Source organism: Equus quagga, unplaced genomic scaffold, assembly GCF_021613505.1.
Source record: "Equus quagga isolate Etosha38 unplaced genomic scaffold, UCLA_HA_Equagga_1.0 HiC_scaffold_111_RagTag, whole genome shotgun sequence".
NCBI lineage: Eukaryota > Metazoa > Chordata > Mammalia > Perissodactyla > Equidae > Equus > Equus quagga.
In genome coordinates this window covers 38821-55890 of record NW_025792152.1, presented here as the reverse complement: position 1 = coordinate 55890, position 17070 = coordinate 38821, and the positions used below count along the sequence as shown (strand labels likewise).

The following is a 17070-nucleotide window of genomic DNA, read 5'->3' as shown; positions in this document are numbered from 1 at the left end:
TGAATGCATTTTTCACTGTCCTCTGGGGTCACTGTCCCTTGGGGTCACTTCTGCAAGTAAGAATAGCTGGGCCTCCTGTGCCTTTGGGAGCTTCCAGACACTGCTGGCTCATACACAATGATTTGTTTGTGCTGAGAAGTTGCTAGAGTTCCTCTGCAATGGCACCAAGAGTCCAGGATACAGGAAAGCAAGATTGGGAAGTGTGGCCTAGAGGGACAAGAAGTCAATCATTAACTCTGGGCCACCATGTGCTCTCAGGGACCTTCAACATTTCATCAGATTGGCCATCATATGAAATCCTGTTTAAAAAATAATCTCTTGATTTCACCAGCGGGGATGGGGTAGGGGGTTAAAAGGAAACACTCCATCCCCATCATCAGTATCTAATCAGCACTCCAGTCTATCTATGATAGACACAGGATGGATTTCTTTATTGACTCACTCACTCAAACATTCATTGAATATCTACCAAGGGAAATGTGCTGGATGAGGCATTATCAAGGCAGATAAGGGCCAAAAAGTCCTCACATTCAAGGAAATTAAGAATATTATTATGAGACAGATAAATTTCACTAACACCTTACTATTCCAAGTGTGGTCCACAGACCAGCTGCATCAGCATCCCCTGGAAGCTTGTCAGAAATTCCAAATTTCAGGGCCCTTCTCAAGACCTCCTGAATCAGAATCTGCATTTTAACAAGAGCACAGAAGATCCACATGAACATCTGATCATGTTCGAAGGCCGATAAGCACTTACACATCCCTCTCAGAGCTAAAGACCAACTCCTTTTAGTTTGAATCGAGTTCAAACTTTAGTTTGAACAGCAAAACCTGTCCGAATGGCTCCTGATCATAATCCCATTTTTCTCCATCTCTAGACTCCCCATCTGGCTCTCTGATACTTCACAGGAGGAGTAACTTGAATCCCTCTTCACACCAAGTGGGAACTAGAAGCACACTGCTCTCTCTACAGAATGCCTATCACGCACATGTGAATCTCATATTAGATTCTCCATGGGACAAATTCTGATATTTCCATTCCTGTAATGTTTTTAAGTTTTCCCAAAATGTTACTTCCAAAAAGTAGTAATAAGAATTTGTTACTAACAGACCTCATTCAAGTGGTTCACATTTCACACAATTAATGCACTGTTGCTGTACATTTTCCATAATCAAAAGATGAGTCTCAAAGTATGACATGGCTTCATCTAATTATTAGAGTTGAAAAATCTAGATTCAGCTGGAGAGCAAGTACAATTGGGAAATGCTTACTACAGCAGAGACTAGCTCTGTCCTTACTCTTAACATTGTGACACACACAAACACACATCCAGGTATACAGTTACTACTAAGAATTCCAAATACACATATACACATTTTCCATGTATATATTGGGTGTTTTTATTTAACTAACACCATTTCAAGTAGCTGTAACTTGCAATCTTGGAGATCCAAGATGCATGAGAGTTCTATTTTGTTTTATCTGTTTGTCGTTTTTTTTAATTTTTCAGGAATTTTAGTAAATTGACAGTCACCAAAACCAGCAATTCTTGAGCTTGTTGTCCTCAAAATTCCTTTACACTATTGAGGATCTATGGAACTTTTATTTGTGTTGCATATATCAATATCTGCTGAGAAGTTTTTTAAATATTCAATTTTTGAGTCAAATAAACATAATAAATTACTGCACATTAACATAAATTACATATTTTTATGAAAAATAACTTTGACTTAAAAATAATAACTAATTTAGTAAGAAAAGTAGCATTGTTTTACATTTTTGCAAATATATTTTATGTCTGGCTCAAGAGAATACAGCTGGATACTCACATCAGTTTCTTTATTTAATGTATTGCCATATCACCTATCTCACAGCCTCTGGAAAACTCCACTGTACACTTTTGAGAGAACGAGAGCAGAAAGGCAAACATTTCAACAAGGGTGGCATGACAATTCAATGGAGAAAAAACAGTTTTTTCAAGAAATGGCTCTGGGACAACTGGATATCCACATGTAAGACAATAAAGTTGAACCCTTACTTTACACCCTAAAGAAAAATTAACTCAAAGTGGATCCAAGATGGGGAGTGGCTGTGTGATATTGTGACTTATAATAAGAAATACATATTTGGTCTTCCTTCCAGTTTCTGGCACAGAGCTCCTAAAACTCTTGGAATTTCCTAAGAGGTGAGAACAATAAAGGTGTCTTATGTTATGTTAATAAGGTGACTTTGGGAAATCACCTAAAGACGGGAGCTGGTTACCAGGAGAAGCAACCCCTGTGATTAGAGGGTTGGAACTTTCAGTCCCACCCTCCTGACCTTGGGGGGGAGGAGAGAGGGCGGAGATTGAGTTCAATAACCAGTGGTTAATGATTTAATCAATCATGACTACGTAATGAAGCCTCTGCCAAAACCCAAAAGGATGTGTTTCAAAGAGCTTCCTGGTTGGTGAACACGTGGACATTTAGGGACAGTGGCACCCTCGGAGGGGGCATGGAAACTCTGAGCCCTTTCCCCATACCTTGCCCTATGCAGCTCTTCCATCTGGCTTTTCATGAGTTATATCCTTTTATAACAAACTGGTAATCTAGTAAGTAGAATGTTTCTCAGAATTCTGTGAGGCACTCTAGCAAATTAATTGAACCCATGCAGGAGGTCATGGGAACCTAAGATCTTTAGCCAGTGGGTCAGAAGCCCAGGTAACAACCTGGACTTGAGACTGGCATCTGAACGGGGAAGAGTCTTGTGGGACTGAGCCCTTAACCTGTGGGTTCTCATGCTATTTCCAGGTAGACAGTGTCAGAATTGAGTTGAAGTGTAGGTGCAGCTGGTGTCAGAGAATTGTTGGATGTGTGGGGAAACCCCCTCATACAGTGGAATTGGTACCAGAACCCTCTTAGACTGTTAATGAGCACAGGGTTATTTGGGGGATGATGAAAACATTCTGGAATTAGTGGTGATGGTTGTACAGCCTCATGAATATACAAAAATCCACTAATTGTACACTTTAAAATGGTGAATTTTATGGTATGCCAATTATATATTAATATAATAATGAATCAAAGACCTAAATGTCAGAGCTAAAACTATAAAACTGTTAGAAGTAAACAAAGGCGTAAGACTTCATGACTTTGGATTAGGTAATAGTTTCTTAGCTATGACATCAAAAATACAACCAACAAAAGAATAAATAGACAAATTGGATTTCTTCAAAATTTAAAAATTTTTGACACCATCAAGAAAGTAAAAATACAGCCCACAAAATGGGAAAAAAATTTGCAAATCATTTCTTGTATAAGGGGTTGGTGTCCAGAATATATAAAGAACTCTTACATGACAATAGTAAAAAGACAATCCAATTTCAAAATGGGCAAAAGATCCAAATAGACAGTTCTGCAAAGAAGATATACAAATGGCCAAGAAGCACTTGAAAAGATGTTCAACATCAAGGAAACGTAAGTCAAAACTACAATGAGATACCACTTCACACCCACTAAGACAGTTATAATGAAACAGACAGATGAAGTGACGGCAAGGATGCAGAGAAACTGAAACCCTTATACACTGCTGGTGGGAATGTAAACTGGGCAGCCACTTGGGAAAACAGTTTGGCAGTTCTTCAGAAGATTAAACATAGAGTTACCATATGACCTAGGCGTATACCCAAGAGAAATGAAACATGTGTCTATACGGCAACTTTTACAAGAATGTTCACTGCAACATTAGTGGAAACAACCAAAATTGTCATCAACCGATGAAGTGATAAAATGTGATATATCCATACAACAAAATTTTTTTCAGCAATAAAAAGGAAAGAAATACCAATATATGCTACAACATGGATAAATTTGAAAATATTATGCTAAGTGAAAGAAGCCAGACACAAAAGTCCACATACTGTATGATTACATTTTTATCAAATGTCTACAATCTATAAAGACAGAAATCTATACAGACAGAAAGTAGATTAGTAATTATCTAGAGCTGGGAGGTTTAGGGGGAAAAAAGGTATGACTGCTAAAGGGTTTCTTTTGGGGATAATAAAAATGTTCTAAAATTGATTGCGGTGATGATTGCACAGTTCTGTTAATATATTAAAATTATGCACTTTAAGTGGGTGAATTTTATGGTATGTGAACCATATCTCGTGAAAATTAATAAAAGAAATCTTAACTAAACTGGAGTCGGGAAGGCCTGTAGGGGGAGCTCTCACGCCCTATCATACACCATCAATTACACCAACCAGGAAGAGACTGAGGCTTACCATCTTGGACAGGAAGTAAAACTACTTCACTATTGAAGGAAGATTTCTCTCCCCACTGCAACCGCCCAGGTAATGAGAAACGCTGCACCTCAGCCAATGAGAAGGCGTTGCCACATGGAACTGTTACTTTCCCCTAATGAACTTTCCTTTAGAACAGCTCCTCCCTACTCCTCTTTTTCTCTGTAAAAGCAGCTCCCCTTCTTTCTTTTTGCCTGTGGTTTGCCATAGCATGCACTTCCCAAATTGTAATTCTTTTTATTATTCCTAAATAAACTCATTTTGAAATAAAATTATAGAACAAATTTCTTTTAAGTTGACAATCTCAATAAAACTGTTACCTAATAAAGGCAAACAACACCTTTGTATTATTTTGAAAATATTTTGAGCCTCACAGACCCCCTAAAAAGGGACTTCCAGAGGTCCCCAGAACACACTTTGAGAACCACTGACCCAGACAAAGCATTTGGCTAGGATTGGGGGTTATCTTCCTAATATCATTTCCTCTTTCCCCCTCTCTTCCTTCCAAAGAGAGCCTTGATTTTAGGTATTGACTCCTCCCCCATGCAGACCACCATCAGGAGGGAAGTTGGTCCCACCCTGAGTCCTAGGGTCAGGCTCTGGTCACCTTAAGCTAATCGGTACATTCTCTTCCACTGATTGCAGTCACCGGTTCAGGGTTGGGCATGTGGCCTAGGAGGTCTGATCAGAGTGACTGTAGGACTTCTGCTTGGAATGCTCAGTTGGACGTGGTTTCTCTCTTCCTCTGGAGGGGACCCTATGAAAATGTGAGAACTGGAACTACCACAACCATTTTAACACCCGTCCTAGGATAAAGCCATCACAAATGGCAGGACGGTCCTTGAATTAAGTCCTTAACTCAGGACTTCCGGATATATGAGCCAGTAAATGTCCTTAATGTTAAAGTCAGTTTGAATTAGAGTTTGCTAAATGAGTTAAAGCATCCAGCTGATATACTGTCCAACCGATGTGGAGCTAAGAGTACTGCATTTTCCTCACAGTCAATACACTCTAACATTGCTTTGAGGACATCAAGAGATAAGATCTTAGCACACCATTGAAATAACACCACTTGTTTTTCAGAATATATTTAATATAAAGAGCTGGCCCGGGTAATCTAAGGCTAAAAATGTCAGAGCTGGGACACAGTATTTAAAAAACTGTCTCTCCCTTCTATTCCTTTTGTGTCTGATTTTCAGTGGACTCTGAATGACATTCTAGATGAGTTTGATAGAGAAAAGTGTGGGATTGTCCTTCTAGCAGAAAAGGTGTGGCTGTCTGCTGGACCTGGCTTGGATTTCACAGCAGGATAATCACGGGGGCCTGACATTTAGCACACATGTGACCAATTCCTGTTCCAAAAGATAAGAAACTCAGGGAGCAGTAACTACTCCCTTTTTTTTTTTTTTAACTAAATTGATTAGAATAGTATTCTACATTTGGGTGATGTTTTGACAGTCACAACATGCTTTTACACACATCGTCTCAACAATCCAGCGGAGGACCCAGTTGAGGAATTATTGGGCCCATTTTACAGATGAAAGACAGAGTCCCAGTGACTTGCCTGAGGTCTTGCTCAATCAGAAAGTGATGGAGTTTGGGCTTAAAAACATTAGGTTCTAAGTCAAAGTCTTCCTGCTACTTAGGATTACCTCTAACACACCTTCACATAATATTAAGATAACAGTCAATATTTTTTCAGCTCTTACTGTGGGCCAGGGACTAAGCACTTGACATATATTGCACCTTTAATCCTTATAACAAGCCCATAATGTCTGTGCAATTATCATCCCCACTTTACAGATGAAGAAATTGAGACACAAAGAGGTAAAGTGACCTGCCCCAAATCACTTGGCTGGTCAACGGCAGAGCCATGGTTCAAACCCCAGAGAGTACTGCTTCAGAACACAAGCTTGCAGCCACTTTTCCATACTGCCACTGCAACAAGAGTGGAGGTGCCTGCTCTATACGAGATGGCTTGTAGCCGCCCAGAACCTACCCGTTCAGTAAGGACTGAGCTGATATTTAACACATAAACTATGAAGAATTATCCAACAATTTTTCTTGTTCTGGAATTTGATCATACAAAGATTGCCTGAAATAAGCCAGAGTTTATGCAACTTCTTACTAAACTCTCCTGACAGTTTTATTGTAACAATAAGTGTAAGTCAATTTGACCTATTCTGACAGATACTACTGCTTGCTCAGCCAACAGCCATCCCCGCCCCCTACCACAGACACAGACACACACACACACACACACACACACACACACACACACACACACTTCTCATTCCCCCCATAATGGCAAGGTCCATCTCCCATTACAGAGAGTGAATAGTGAACACATCAGACGCACAGCATCCTAGATACTTCTGCAGCTAGGGCATGGGTAAATGACCCAATCCTGGCCAATAGGATCTGATAAGAAGATTTATGAGGGCCTCTAGAAAAGGTGTTTTTCCATGGTTAAAAGAAATGCATGAGGAAATGCCACATTTTATATGGTGGATGTGGTAGTGCCTACTGACATCTAGAATTACTGCAGCCACCTTATAATCATGACAACTATAGTGACATAGCTGGTGTGCTGAGGATGGCAGAGTGGAAAGGTGGAAAGTGCCTGGGCCCGTGCAGAGCTGCTGAACAACACTGAAGCTGCCCTACCTCTGGACTTCTCCTTAGGTAAGATAATACGTGTCTTTACTATTCAAGCCACTTTAGCTGGGCTGCTGTCTTACTTGCAGCCAAAAGTATCCTAACTCTCAAGTCTCAAGAGGCAGTGCTCCAGAGAAGACAGGGCTCTGGACTTTGAGTCAAATGACTGGGTTCTGGTTCACTTACTTCCTAGGTGAACCAAATTGCTTCATCTCTCTAAACCTCATTTTCCAATTGATAAGATTGGGATAACACTCAGTGACACAGTAACATCAATAAAATGGAGGTAATGCAGGAGAGTTATGAAAATCACATGAGATAATATGTATAAACTACTCTGTCAATAGCAACATTTTACTCAAATGTAATTGGTTTTAGGTAATAAATAAACTACAAAGTTTTTAAACTGAAGCCATCCATCTACCCAATTCCTTTATTTTACAAAAGAAGAAACACTGACTCCAAATGTCAAATGACTCACTCAATGTCACACAACTGGTTGGTAACATAACTAAACCACACATCTTCTGATTCCCAATCTAATGTTGTCATGCTCCCCTCATATTGCTCGGTAATGAGCTAGCCTAAAAGTTGGGCACTCATTCATTCGGAAAGTGTTTACTAAACACATACTACATGCCAGGTACTAATCTAGGTATTGGGGAATCCTTGATGAACAATTACAATAACAAAATGTTGCTAAGCTCATGGATTTAATAGTCTAGAAAGAAAATTAATCTATATCTATAAATATTTACTGAGTGCCTACTATGTGCTAAGACTATGCTAGGATTTCTATTCAAATCCAGATCCAAATTCACAGCCAATTCCAACGATATCAACCATGTGTACCAGGCTTTGCTAAAGAATGAATAATGTGAAAAGTCTACATTTTACTCAATCAAAGTCAGGAATAAAAATAGCAAGTTCATTAGAAGGACTTGTGAATACCATGCTGGCATCTGAAAAAGTGGACAGATGGGAAACATGGCCAGGACTCCACTCTACTTGAAAGAGCAAGACTGAATGAAAGAGGTTAGAGCTAAGCCATGTCCTTCTACAGTCTCCAAACTCAGAGTTGGTTCAATCAGAAAAGCCCAGTGGGGAGCTTCCAGCAACTCCTTCCCTTCCCCAGGGCTCTGTCTGGTGCCCTAGACTCTGCTCTGCTCTGCTCTCTGTCCATTTGAACTCCTCTTCCACTCTACCTAAACATCCATAGGCAAATGACATGACGGGACAGCATCCTAGACTCTGTGAAAAAAGATAGAGCAAGTGACTTTTGGCATCTCCTACTGGGAATAGCTATCAGGCTGCTGAGACTGGCCATTAGGTTGTTTGATGGGGAGTCTTCTTTGCCAAAATACAACCACAATTATATAATTTGGAAAAATAATATTTAAAAGCTGTTGTTTTTTTTTAAAAAAATCCATAACCCACATTGTGTGCAGTTTATAAAGGGAAGAGGTGTGTGACACTGTGTGACAGTCCATATTCCCCTTTAACTTTCTGATTCCCTGGAATGGAAGAAAAACGCAAGGAAGGAAGGAAAGACAGATGGATTCCCCAGGGCATGGACTGGTGACTCCAAAAGGTTCTTTTTTAAAAAAAATCATTTTGTTCTCACTCTAAATGATTGGAAAGATTTTTGTGACCTTACACCAAGAAGTGCAATCTCAATTCTTGGGTATGGAACACTCTAGGAAGGTACAAGGTCCAAAATTATCAAAACAAAAACCTTTTAATTCATTTAATTGGTTGAATGATAATTTTCATTTAGGGGTAGAAGGGGCAGAAAAAGATGTGCCACAAAATGAAACATTTTATTTTTTGTCAGCAATACCCAAATCAACATTTTGGAACACAGCATTTTAACCTCTTTGGCATCAGTTGGGCCAATACAAACTCCAACTTTCCAAACTGTTATTGGACTGAGACAACTTACTGTTTCCCAGAACACCAGACAATAAATACATGTTCTTTGGGGATGACTTTATCCCTAAAAGGGGAAACAACACAGTGATACCCACTCCAAGTGGGCCAGGATGGGGCAGACAGAGGGCTGAGAGAGCAGAGGAGAACTCCACAGCCCACTGCCTGCTCTTGCCCCTCATTATCGCCATATTCAGGATGGATTAAAGGACTTGTACATGCACTTTAGGACTTAAAGCAAAGGGCACAAACCACTCTCTCTGGATCACTGGACAGTACACAACAAACGTTTGTGTGCAACCCTATGGCAGCAGGAAAACTGCCCATGTTGCTAATCCCTTTTTTTTTTTTTTAAAGATTGGCATCTGAGCTAACGTCTGTTGCCAATCTTCTTCTTTTGTTCCTTCTTCTTCTTCTCCCCAAAGCCACACCCTGACCCCAGTACACAGTTGTATATTCTAGTTGTGAGTACCCCTAGTTATGCTATGTGGGACGCTGCCTCAGCATGGCCTGATGAGTGGTAGCATGTCCCAGCCCAGGATCCAAACCGGTGAAACCCCAGGCCACCTAAGAGGAGCCGTGGAACTTCACTCTGCCACAGGCCGGCCCCCCTTTCATTATTAAATTTAGCTCAGAATGAAATTGAAGATCCTGCAGAAAATTCAGTGGGAGCCTACTTTCCTCGGAGGTCATGGGGCACCAGTTCCTGCCTTGAAACTTGTCTAGCTGTCAACTTATAAATTAGTTGACACTGTCGCCCTGTCACAAACTCCTACCACGAAAAAAAAAAAAAAGAAAGACCTTTCATTCATTCACTCATTCTCGGTTAACACAACCCAGAGATGGATTCCTGCCACTGGGAGAGGCAGCCCCTATGCTCTTCTCACCAGAATAGGGCAGGGTGCCCTGTATTTAAAAAACAGCTCAATCCTGGAGCTTCAAGCCTTGGAGTAGGTGAGAAGAGGAAATTCCAGAGATAATCGCAAGTAGATTTAAGAGTCAGAAGTTAGCAGTGCTGAGCCCTGACAAGACCTTTCCAGATTGTGCTCGCTGAGTGGGTCATGGCAGCCGGCACACACCCTTCTACATATACATGCACCGAAAGTCCACACACGCACACACACGTCCACACAGCTCACACCAGATCTCCTGCAAGCACAAAGGCACTTACTACCCAAGGATGGGGCTGTCAGCAAAACTGCCTTCGCCCAAACAACTCTCCATGCTCCAGCTTGGACAAGAGCGAACGTCCACCAATAACCCAAGCGGCGCTTCAGGTTCCGTAGGGCTCCCTCCCTGCCTGCCTCTCAGCCCTTTTCCTTTCTCTGAAATAGATTTCACAGGATTCCTTCTGAGGTAGCTCTGGTTCTGCGCAGCGCGCGCGCGCCATCCCTCAAGGCTGGAGCTCCAAGCTGCCTGGCTTCTCTCACTCTCAGGAAACTTCGTCGCCGCCCCATGCGAAAAAAAGGCCACCGGAACCGGGCGGCAGGGAGCGGGAGCGGGTCCCGGAGCCCAGACGCCTGAGAGAGAAATGAGTGAACTCAGGCTGGTGCATGCCTTCTCCACGTGGAGGAAGGGAGAAAGAAAGAGTGGGCGACATGCAGGTGCCTCTTCAGGCTCTCAGAGCTCCCATTTCCTGGCGGGGTAGGGGACAGTAGGGTTAGAATCCCCCAGTAGACAGCTGCTCCGCGCCCCAAGCCTGGGCGCACCGAGAAGTGCGCGCAGCGTGCACGCGGGAGAAGGGGCCGGGGCGCGGATAACATGCACTTGGCGCCTGCCCGGGACAGTGACCCCATCGCTGGGTAGGGCTCCCAGCCTCAGAGGACGGAGGAAACGAAATCTGGCTTTCTAGCAGGCGCCAGGGTGGGTTCCTCGCCCCTGCCAGCACACGCCCACCCGCAGAGGCCCCCCCCATCCTGCCCTGCGTCCAGCGCGTCCCAGGCTCCATTGCCCCGGGCCGCCCGCACCTGGATGTGACAGGAGATCTCTGAGTCGTCCAGCAGCCGGATGGTGCATTTCATCTCTTGGCTGAGCGATTTGATGCTGGAGCTCCGAAAGTGAATCATTTTCATAGTCCTCCTGCCTCTCGGCACACAGTGGCAGGAGGCGAACATGCACCGCGGCCCGGAGGAGCGAGCCGGAGGCTCGGGGCCGGGGCGGCGCTGGTCGGCGCGGACACACACCCTCGCGCACGCACCGTCCCGGACACCCGGAGCGGCTCAGCCACGGGACAGCAGCGGCGACGGGCGCCTGCGGCCACACATGCTGGGCAGCCGGGGCGCGGCAGGCGGGTCCCTCCCTCGCTCTCCCTCCTCCTCCCTCGCCTCCGCCTCGCCCGCTCCTTTCCCCGCCTCCGCCCGTCGCGCGCGCTCCTGCGCCTCCCTCCGCCTGGGCTCCCTTGCCCAGGACGCCCAGAGCCCGTGACCCCCGGCGGGCGCGCGACTCCCTCACTCCCACGCGTGCGGAGCAGCGGGAGGAGAAGGCGGAGGGACGACTGGCGTTGGTGGCCGAGGCGCCCGGCGTGGCCTGGTCCAGCGTCGCTGCGTCAGGCTGGGCCCGGCCGCCTCCCTCTCCGGCTGCGATCGCTCTGGCTCCTGGTCGCGCTCGTCCCTGCCCGGGCTCCCCCATGCGTCCGACAGCGCCCTGCTCGGCTTGGCCCCAGGGACCTGGCTGAGGGCGGGGGTGGAGGGCGATCCTGGCCTACACTCGCGGGGAGGATTCCACTGCGGGAGAGGATTGCTGGACCAGGGGCGAACCCCGGAGAGGGACACGAGGCCTTGGCAGGGCTACACCAGGAATGTGGCTAATAGCAACAACAATCTCTGGTACTCATAGGGAGTTTTTTTAAGCCTGTATTTTATTTAATATTAACCAGGAATCAGTCTCCTCCTCTAAGAATTTCAGAGCCTCCCTTAAGCAATTTTTCTCGTTTATGTCTCCCAATATCTTCCTGTGATCTTTGGTAGCCCTACGTACCTTAGACCCAGCAAAAGGGTCCCTATCCTGCCCCTCCTCCTTTAGGAACCTTCCTCCTGCTCCCCCTTGCGGAGGAATCCAGATGTGCCCGTCTCGTTTTAGACCAATCTCTGGGTACTAGGGTCTCTGGAATTCCCTGCCCGCAAACATCACCATCGTCCATCTGCAGAACTGTTTTCATCTTGTAAAAGTGAAACTTTATACACATTAAACAGTAACTCCATCTTCCCCTCATTTCCCAGCCCCTGGAAACCACCATTCTTCTTTGTGTTTCTACGATTTTGGCTACTCAATGTGCCTCATATAAGTGAAATGATACAGTATTTTTCTTTTTGTGACTGTCTTATTTGACTTGGCATAAGGTCCTCAAGCTTCATCCATGTTGTTGCGTGTGTCAGAATTTCCTTCCTTTTCAAGGCTGAATAATATTCCATTGTATGTATAGCACATTTTACTTCTCCATTCATATGTTGATGGACACTTGGATTGCTTCCACTTTTTAGCTCTTGTGAATAAAACTGCTGTGAACATGGGTATCCAAATATTTCTTCAAGACCTTGCTTCCAGTTCTCTTGGGTATATATTCAGTAGTGGAATTGCTGGGTCATATGGTAATTTTCTTTTTAATTTTTTGAGGAACCACCATACTGTTTTCCACAGTGAATGGACCATTTAAATTCCCACCAACAGTGAACAGGGGGTTCCAATTTTTCCATATTCTCTCCAAAACTTGTTGTTTTCTGGTTTTTAGTCATCCTAATGGGTGTGAAGTAGCATCTCATTGTACTTTTGATTTGTATTTCCCTAATGATTAGTGATATTGAGCATCTCTTCATAGCTTGTTGGCCATTCATATATCTTCTTTGCAGATATGTCTACTCAAGTCCTTTGCTCATTTTTGAATTGGGTTGTTTGTTTTCGTGTTGTTAAGTTTAGTAGTTCTCTCTATATTCTGAATATTAATCCCTTATCAGATATATGATTTGCAAATTTTTTCTCACATTCTGTGGGATGCCTTTTTACTCTGTTGATAGCACCTTTTTTCAATAGTGTCTTTGATGTAAAAATTTTTAAATTTTCATGAAGTCTAATTTGCCTACTTTGTCCTTTGTTACCTGTGGTTTTGGTGTCATATCCAAGAAATCATTGCCAAATCAATGTCATAAACTTTTGTTTTCTTCTAACAGTTTTATTGTTTTAGGTCTTACATTTAGGTCCTTGATCCATTTTGAGTTAATTTTTGTATAGAGTGTTACGTAATGATCCAACTTCATTCTTTGCATATGGATATCCAGTTTTCCCAGCATCATTTGTTGAAAAGACTGTCCTTTTCCCATTGGATGGTCTTGGCACTCTTGTCAAAAATCACTTGACCACATATCTGAGAGTTTATTTCTGGGATCTCCATTCTATTCTATTGGTCTTTATGTCTATCTTTATGCCAGTACCACACTGTTTTGATTAGTGTAGCTTTGCAGTAGGTTTTGAAATTAGGAAGTGTGGGTCCTCAAGTTTTGTTCTTTTTCAAGATTGCTTTGGCTATTCAGGGTACCTTAAGATTCTATATGAAGTTTAGGATGGGTTTTTCTATTTCTGAAAAAACTATCATTGGGATTCTGATAGGAACTGTATTGAATCTATAAATCACTTTGGGTCATATTGATGGCTTAATGATATTAATTCTTCCAATCCACAAACATGGGAGTTGTTTCCATTTATTTATGTCTTTAATTTATTTCAGCATGTTTTGTTCTTTTCATTGTACAAGTCCTTTGCCTCCTTAAGTTAATTCCTAAGTATTTGCTTCTTTCCATGCTTTGGTAAATGGAATTGTCTTTGTAATTTCCATGTCAGATTGTTCATTGTTTGTGTATAGAAATGCAACTGATTTTGGCATGTTGACTTTGTATCCTGCTATTTTGCTGAATTCATTTATTATTTCTAACAGGATTTTTTGTGGAATCTTTAGAGTGTCCAATATATAAAATCATATTATCTGCAAAAAGAGATAAATTTACATCTTTCTTTCCAATTTAAACACCTTTATTTCTTTTCCTTGCCTAACTTCTCTGGCTAGAACTTCCAGTACTAAGTTGAATAGAAATGGCAAGAGTGGGCATTTTTGCCTTGTCCCTGCTCCTAGTGGAAAAGCTTTCAATATTTCAACATTGATTATGATGTTCACTGTGGGTTTTTCATATATGGCTTTTATTATGCTGGGGTAATTTCCTTCTATTCCTAGTTGGTTGAGTGTATTTCTCATGAAAGGATGTTGAACTTTGTCACACACACTTTTTGCATCCATTGAGATGATCATGTGGTTTTTTCTTTCATTTTGTTAACATAGTGATTTACATTGATCAATCCTTGAACCATCCTTGCATTCCAGGAGTAAATCTGACTTGGTCATAGTGTATATTCTTTTTAACATGCTGTTGAGTTCAGTTTGCTAACATTTTGTTAAGATTTTTGCTTTAATGTTCATAAGGGATATTGATCTGTAATTGTCTTTTCATGTAGTGTTTTTGTCTAATTTTGGTATCAGGATAATACTGGCCTTATAGAGTGAGTTAGGAAGTGTTCCCTCCCCTTCAGTCTTTTGGAAATTTTCAAAAGGATTGGTATTAGTTTTTCTTTAAATGTTTGGTAGAATTCAGCAGTGAAGCCATCAAACCCAGGGCTCTTTTTTAGGAGATTTTTGATAACTGATTCAATAGCCTTACTATTTATAGGTCTATCAGATTTTCTATTTCTTTGTAATTTAGCCTTGGTAGTTATATTTTGATTTTCATTCATCTCGAAGTATTTTCTAATTCCCCTTGTGATTTCTTCTTGATCCACTAGTTGTTTAAGACTGTTGTTTAATTTCCACAATTTTGTGAATTGTTTAGGTTCCTTTCTCATTTTCTTTTGTGCATATTCTATAGCTGTTTCCTTTGTTGTGACCATGGTGATTACATTTAACATCCTAAAGTTATAAGACTCTAATGTGAATTTATACTAGCTTATCTTCAATAGTGTACAAAACTCTGCTCCTTTTCAGCTCTGTTCCCAGCACTTTTAGTTGTTGATGTCACAAAATTATATCATTATGTATTGTGTGCCCCAAACCATAAACTAATAATATTTTCCAATGAATTAGTCTCTTAAATTATGTAGAAACCAAAATTTGTAGTTACAAACTAAAATTGTAGTAATACTGGCTTTTAGATGAATGATTGTTTTCTTTTAATGTATTAGTCCCTTAAAGCATGTGGAAGGGAAAAGTAGAGTTATAAACCATGGTTACAATAATGCCAGCTTTGTAGTGGTCCATGTATTTACCTTTATTGAGATCTTTATTTCCTCATACAGCCTTGAGTTACCCTGCAGGACTCCCGTAAGCATTTCTTGCAGGGCAAGTCTAGTGGTAATGAAATCCTTCACTTTTTGTTGATTTGGTAATGTCTTAATTTCTCCCACTTTTGAAGCAAAGTTTTCCCACATATAGAATTCTTAGTTGATTTTTTTTTCTTTTATCACTTTGAATATATCAGCCCACTGTCTTCTGGCCTCCAAAGTTTCTGATGAGAAATCTGTTCATGATCTTACTGAGGATTTCTTGTATGTGATGAGTTGCTTCTCTCTTGCTGCTTTAAAGATTCTCTTTTTGTCTTTAGCTTTCAAAAGTTTGATTATAATGTGTCTCAACATGGGTCACTTTGATTTCATTTTATTTCAGCTTCTTGGATGTTTATATTCATGTCTTTCATCTAATTTAGGAATCATTCAGCCATTGTTTATTCAAATGTTCTCTCTGCCCCATTCTCTCCTCTCCTTCTGAGATTCCAAGAATGCATATGTTGGTCTGCTTGATGGTGTGCTACAGGTCTGTCCCTTAGGCTCTGTTTACTTTTCTTCAATCTTTTTACTTTCCCTTCCTCAGAGTCAATAATTTCCATTATCCTATCTTCAAGTTCATTGATTATTTCTTCTGCCTGCTCAATTCTTCCTTCAAACCCCTCTAGAGAATTCTTTGTTTTAGTTATTGTGCTTTTTAGCTCCAGAATTTGCTGTTGTTGTTGTTAGGATTCTATCTCTTTATTCGTATTTCCATTTTGTTTAAATATGGTTTTATTGACTTTCTCCACATCGTCCTTTAGTTCTTTGAGCATGTTTAAGACAATTTTTTAAAAAATCTTTTTAAAGTCTTTGCCTACTAGATCTGCCGTTAGGTCTTCTTCAGAGATGATTTCTGTTGATTTATTATTTTCCTTTTAATGGGCCATACTTTCCTGTTTCTTTGTATGCCTTGTGATTTTTTTGTTGAAAACTGGATATTTGAATCTAATAATGTTGTAACTCTAAAAATACATTCTTCTCCTTCTCCAGGAAGACTGCTTTTTTTCATTGTTTTTACCTATTGTTTCAGTTAGTTTTTAAAATTTGTTTGTTTGTTTGTTGTAGGCTGTCTGTTCAAAGGATCAGCCTGAGGTATAAATTTAACGTATTCTAAAGTCTTTTCTGAGCCTGCATCTTTCCGTGGTCATGCATGGTCACTTTCTAATTTTCCCTGTATGTGCAGTTGTTTTTGAAAGTCCAAATCTTTAATGAAGAGAGGGGGGAAGAAAGGGTGCTTGCCACTTCAATCTTCTGGAAGTTACTTTAGCCAGAGGGGGAGGGGCTTGAAAGTATAAAGGGAGGTGCACCAACAATAGCCACCCTTTTCTTTCTTTGTACATCTGTGCTCAGAAGCATCAATCAGCAATCAGAGCACAGATCCCTGATATTTGGAAGACAGGGGCCTTACTGCCCATTCAAGTGTCTGCAGGCTGTGGGTAGGCTGCTCCAGAAATGAGTGCAGGCCTTCTGCCAGGGGACCCAGGGGTGAGGATGGGTAGCTGTTACTACACTAAGAGCCAAAATTAAATGAGATTAACTACAACTTACAATTTCCTGTCCAAGCCTCTCCTCAAAGTTGCAAGCCTTCAATAGACTTCTGAGTTCCAGTATGGTTACATCAGACAGATTCTCCTAAAGCAATTATTGTCTAGGTGAGGAGAGACATTCCTGCTACTTCCTCCTCCACCATCTTCCCAGAACCCTCCGCCATAATTTATTTTAAAACATTCCAAGGAATGACGATGACCAGGCATATATTGACAAAAAGATTTTCTGAAGCTGTAAATTATAGCCTCTAGTTCCATTGAAAGTTTTATATTTAAATATTTATTTTTTACACATA

The 17070-nt window shown here is 41.5% G+C and overlaps 1 protein-coding gene across 1 annotated transcript in view; it reads right to left on the bottom strand.

The window, feature by feature from the left end:
* LOC124231889 (FERM domain-containing protein 3-like) overlaps positions 1–11507 on the bottom strand; it is a gene marked incomplete at its 3' end in the record, with an annotated part of 191692 nt that extends 180185 nt beyond the window's left edge. Inside the window, exon 1 of the mRNA XM_046648902.1 lies at positions 10838–11507. Within this exon, the coding sequence (XP_046504858.1) occupies positions 10838–10984 (147 nt within the window). The remainder of the gene's footprint in view (positions 1–10837) is intronic.
* Between the last annotated feature and the right edge of the window lie 5563 nt (positions 11508–17070).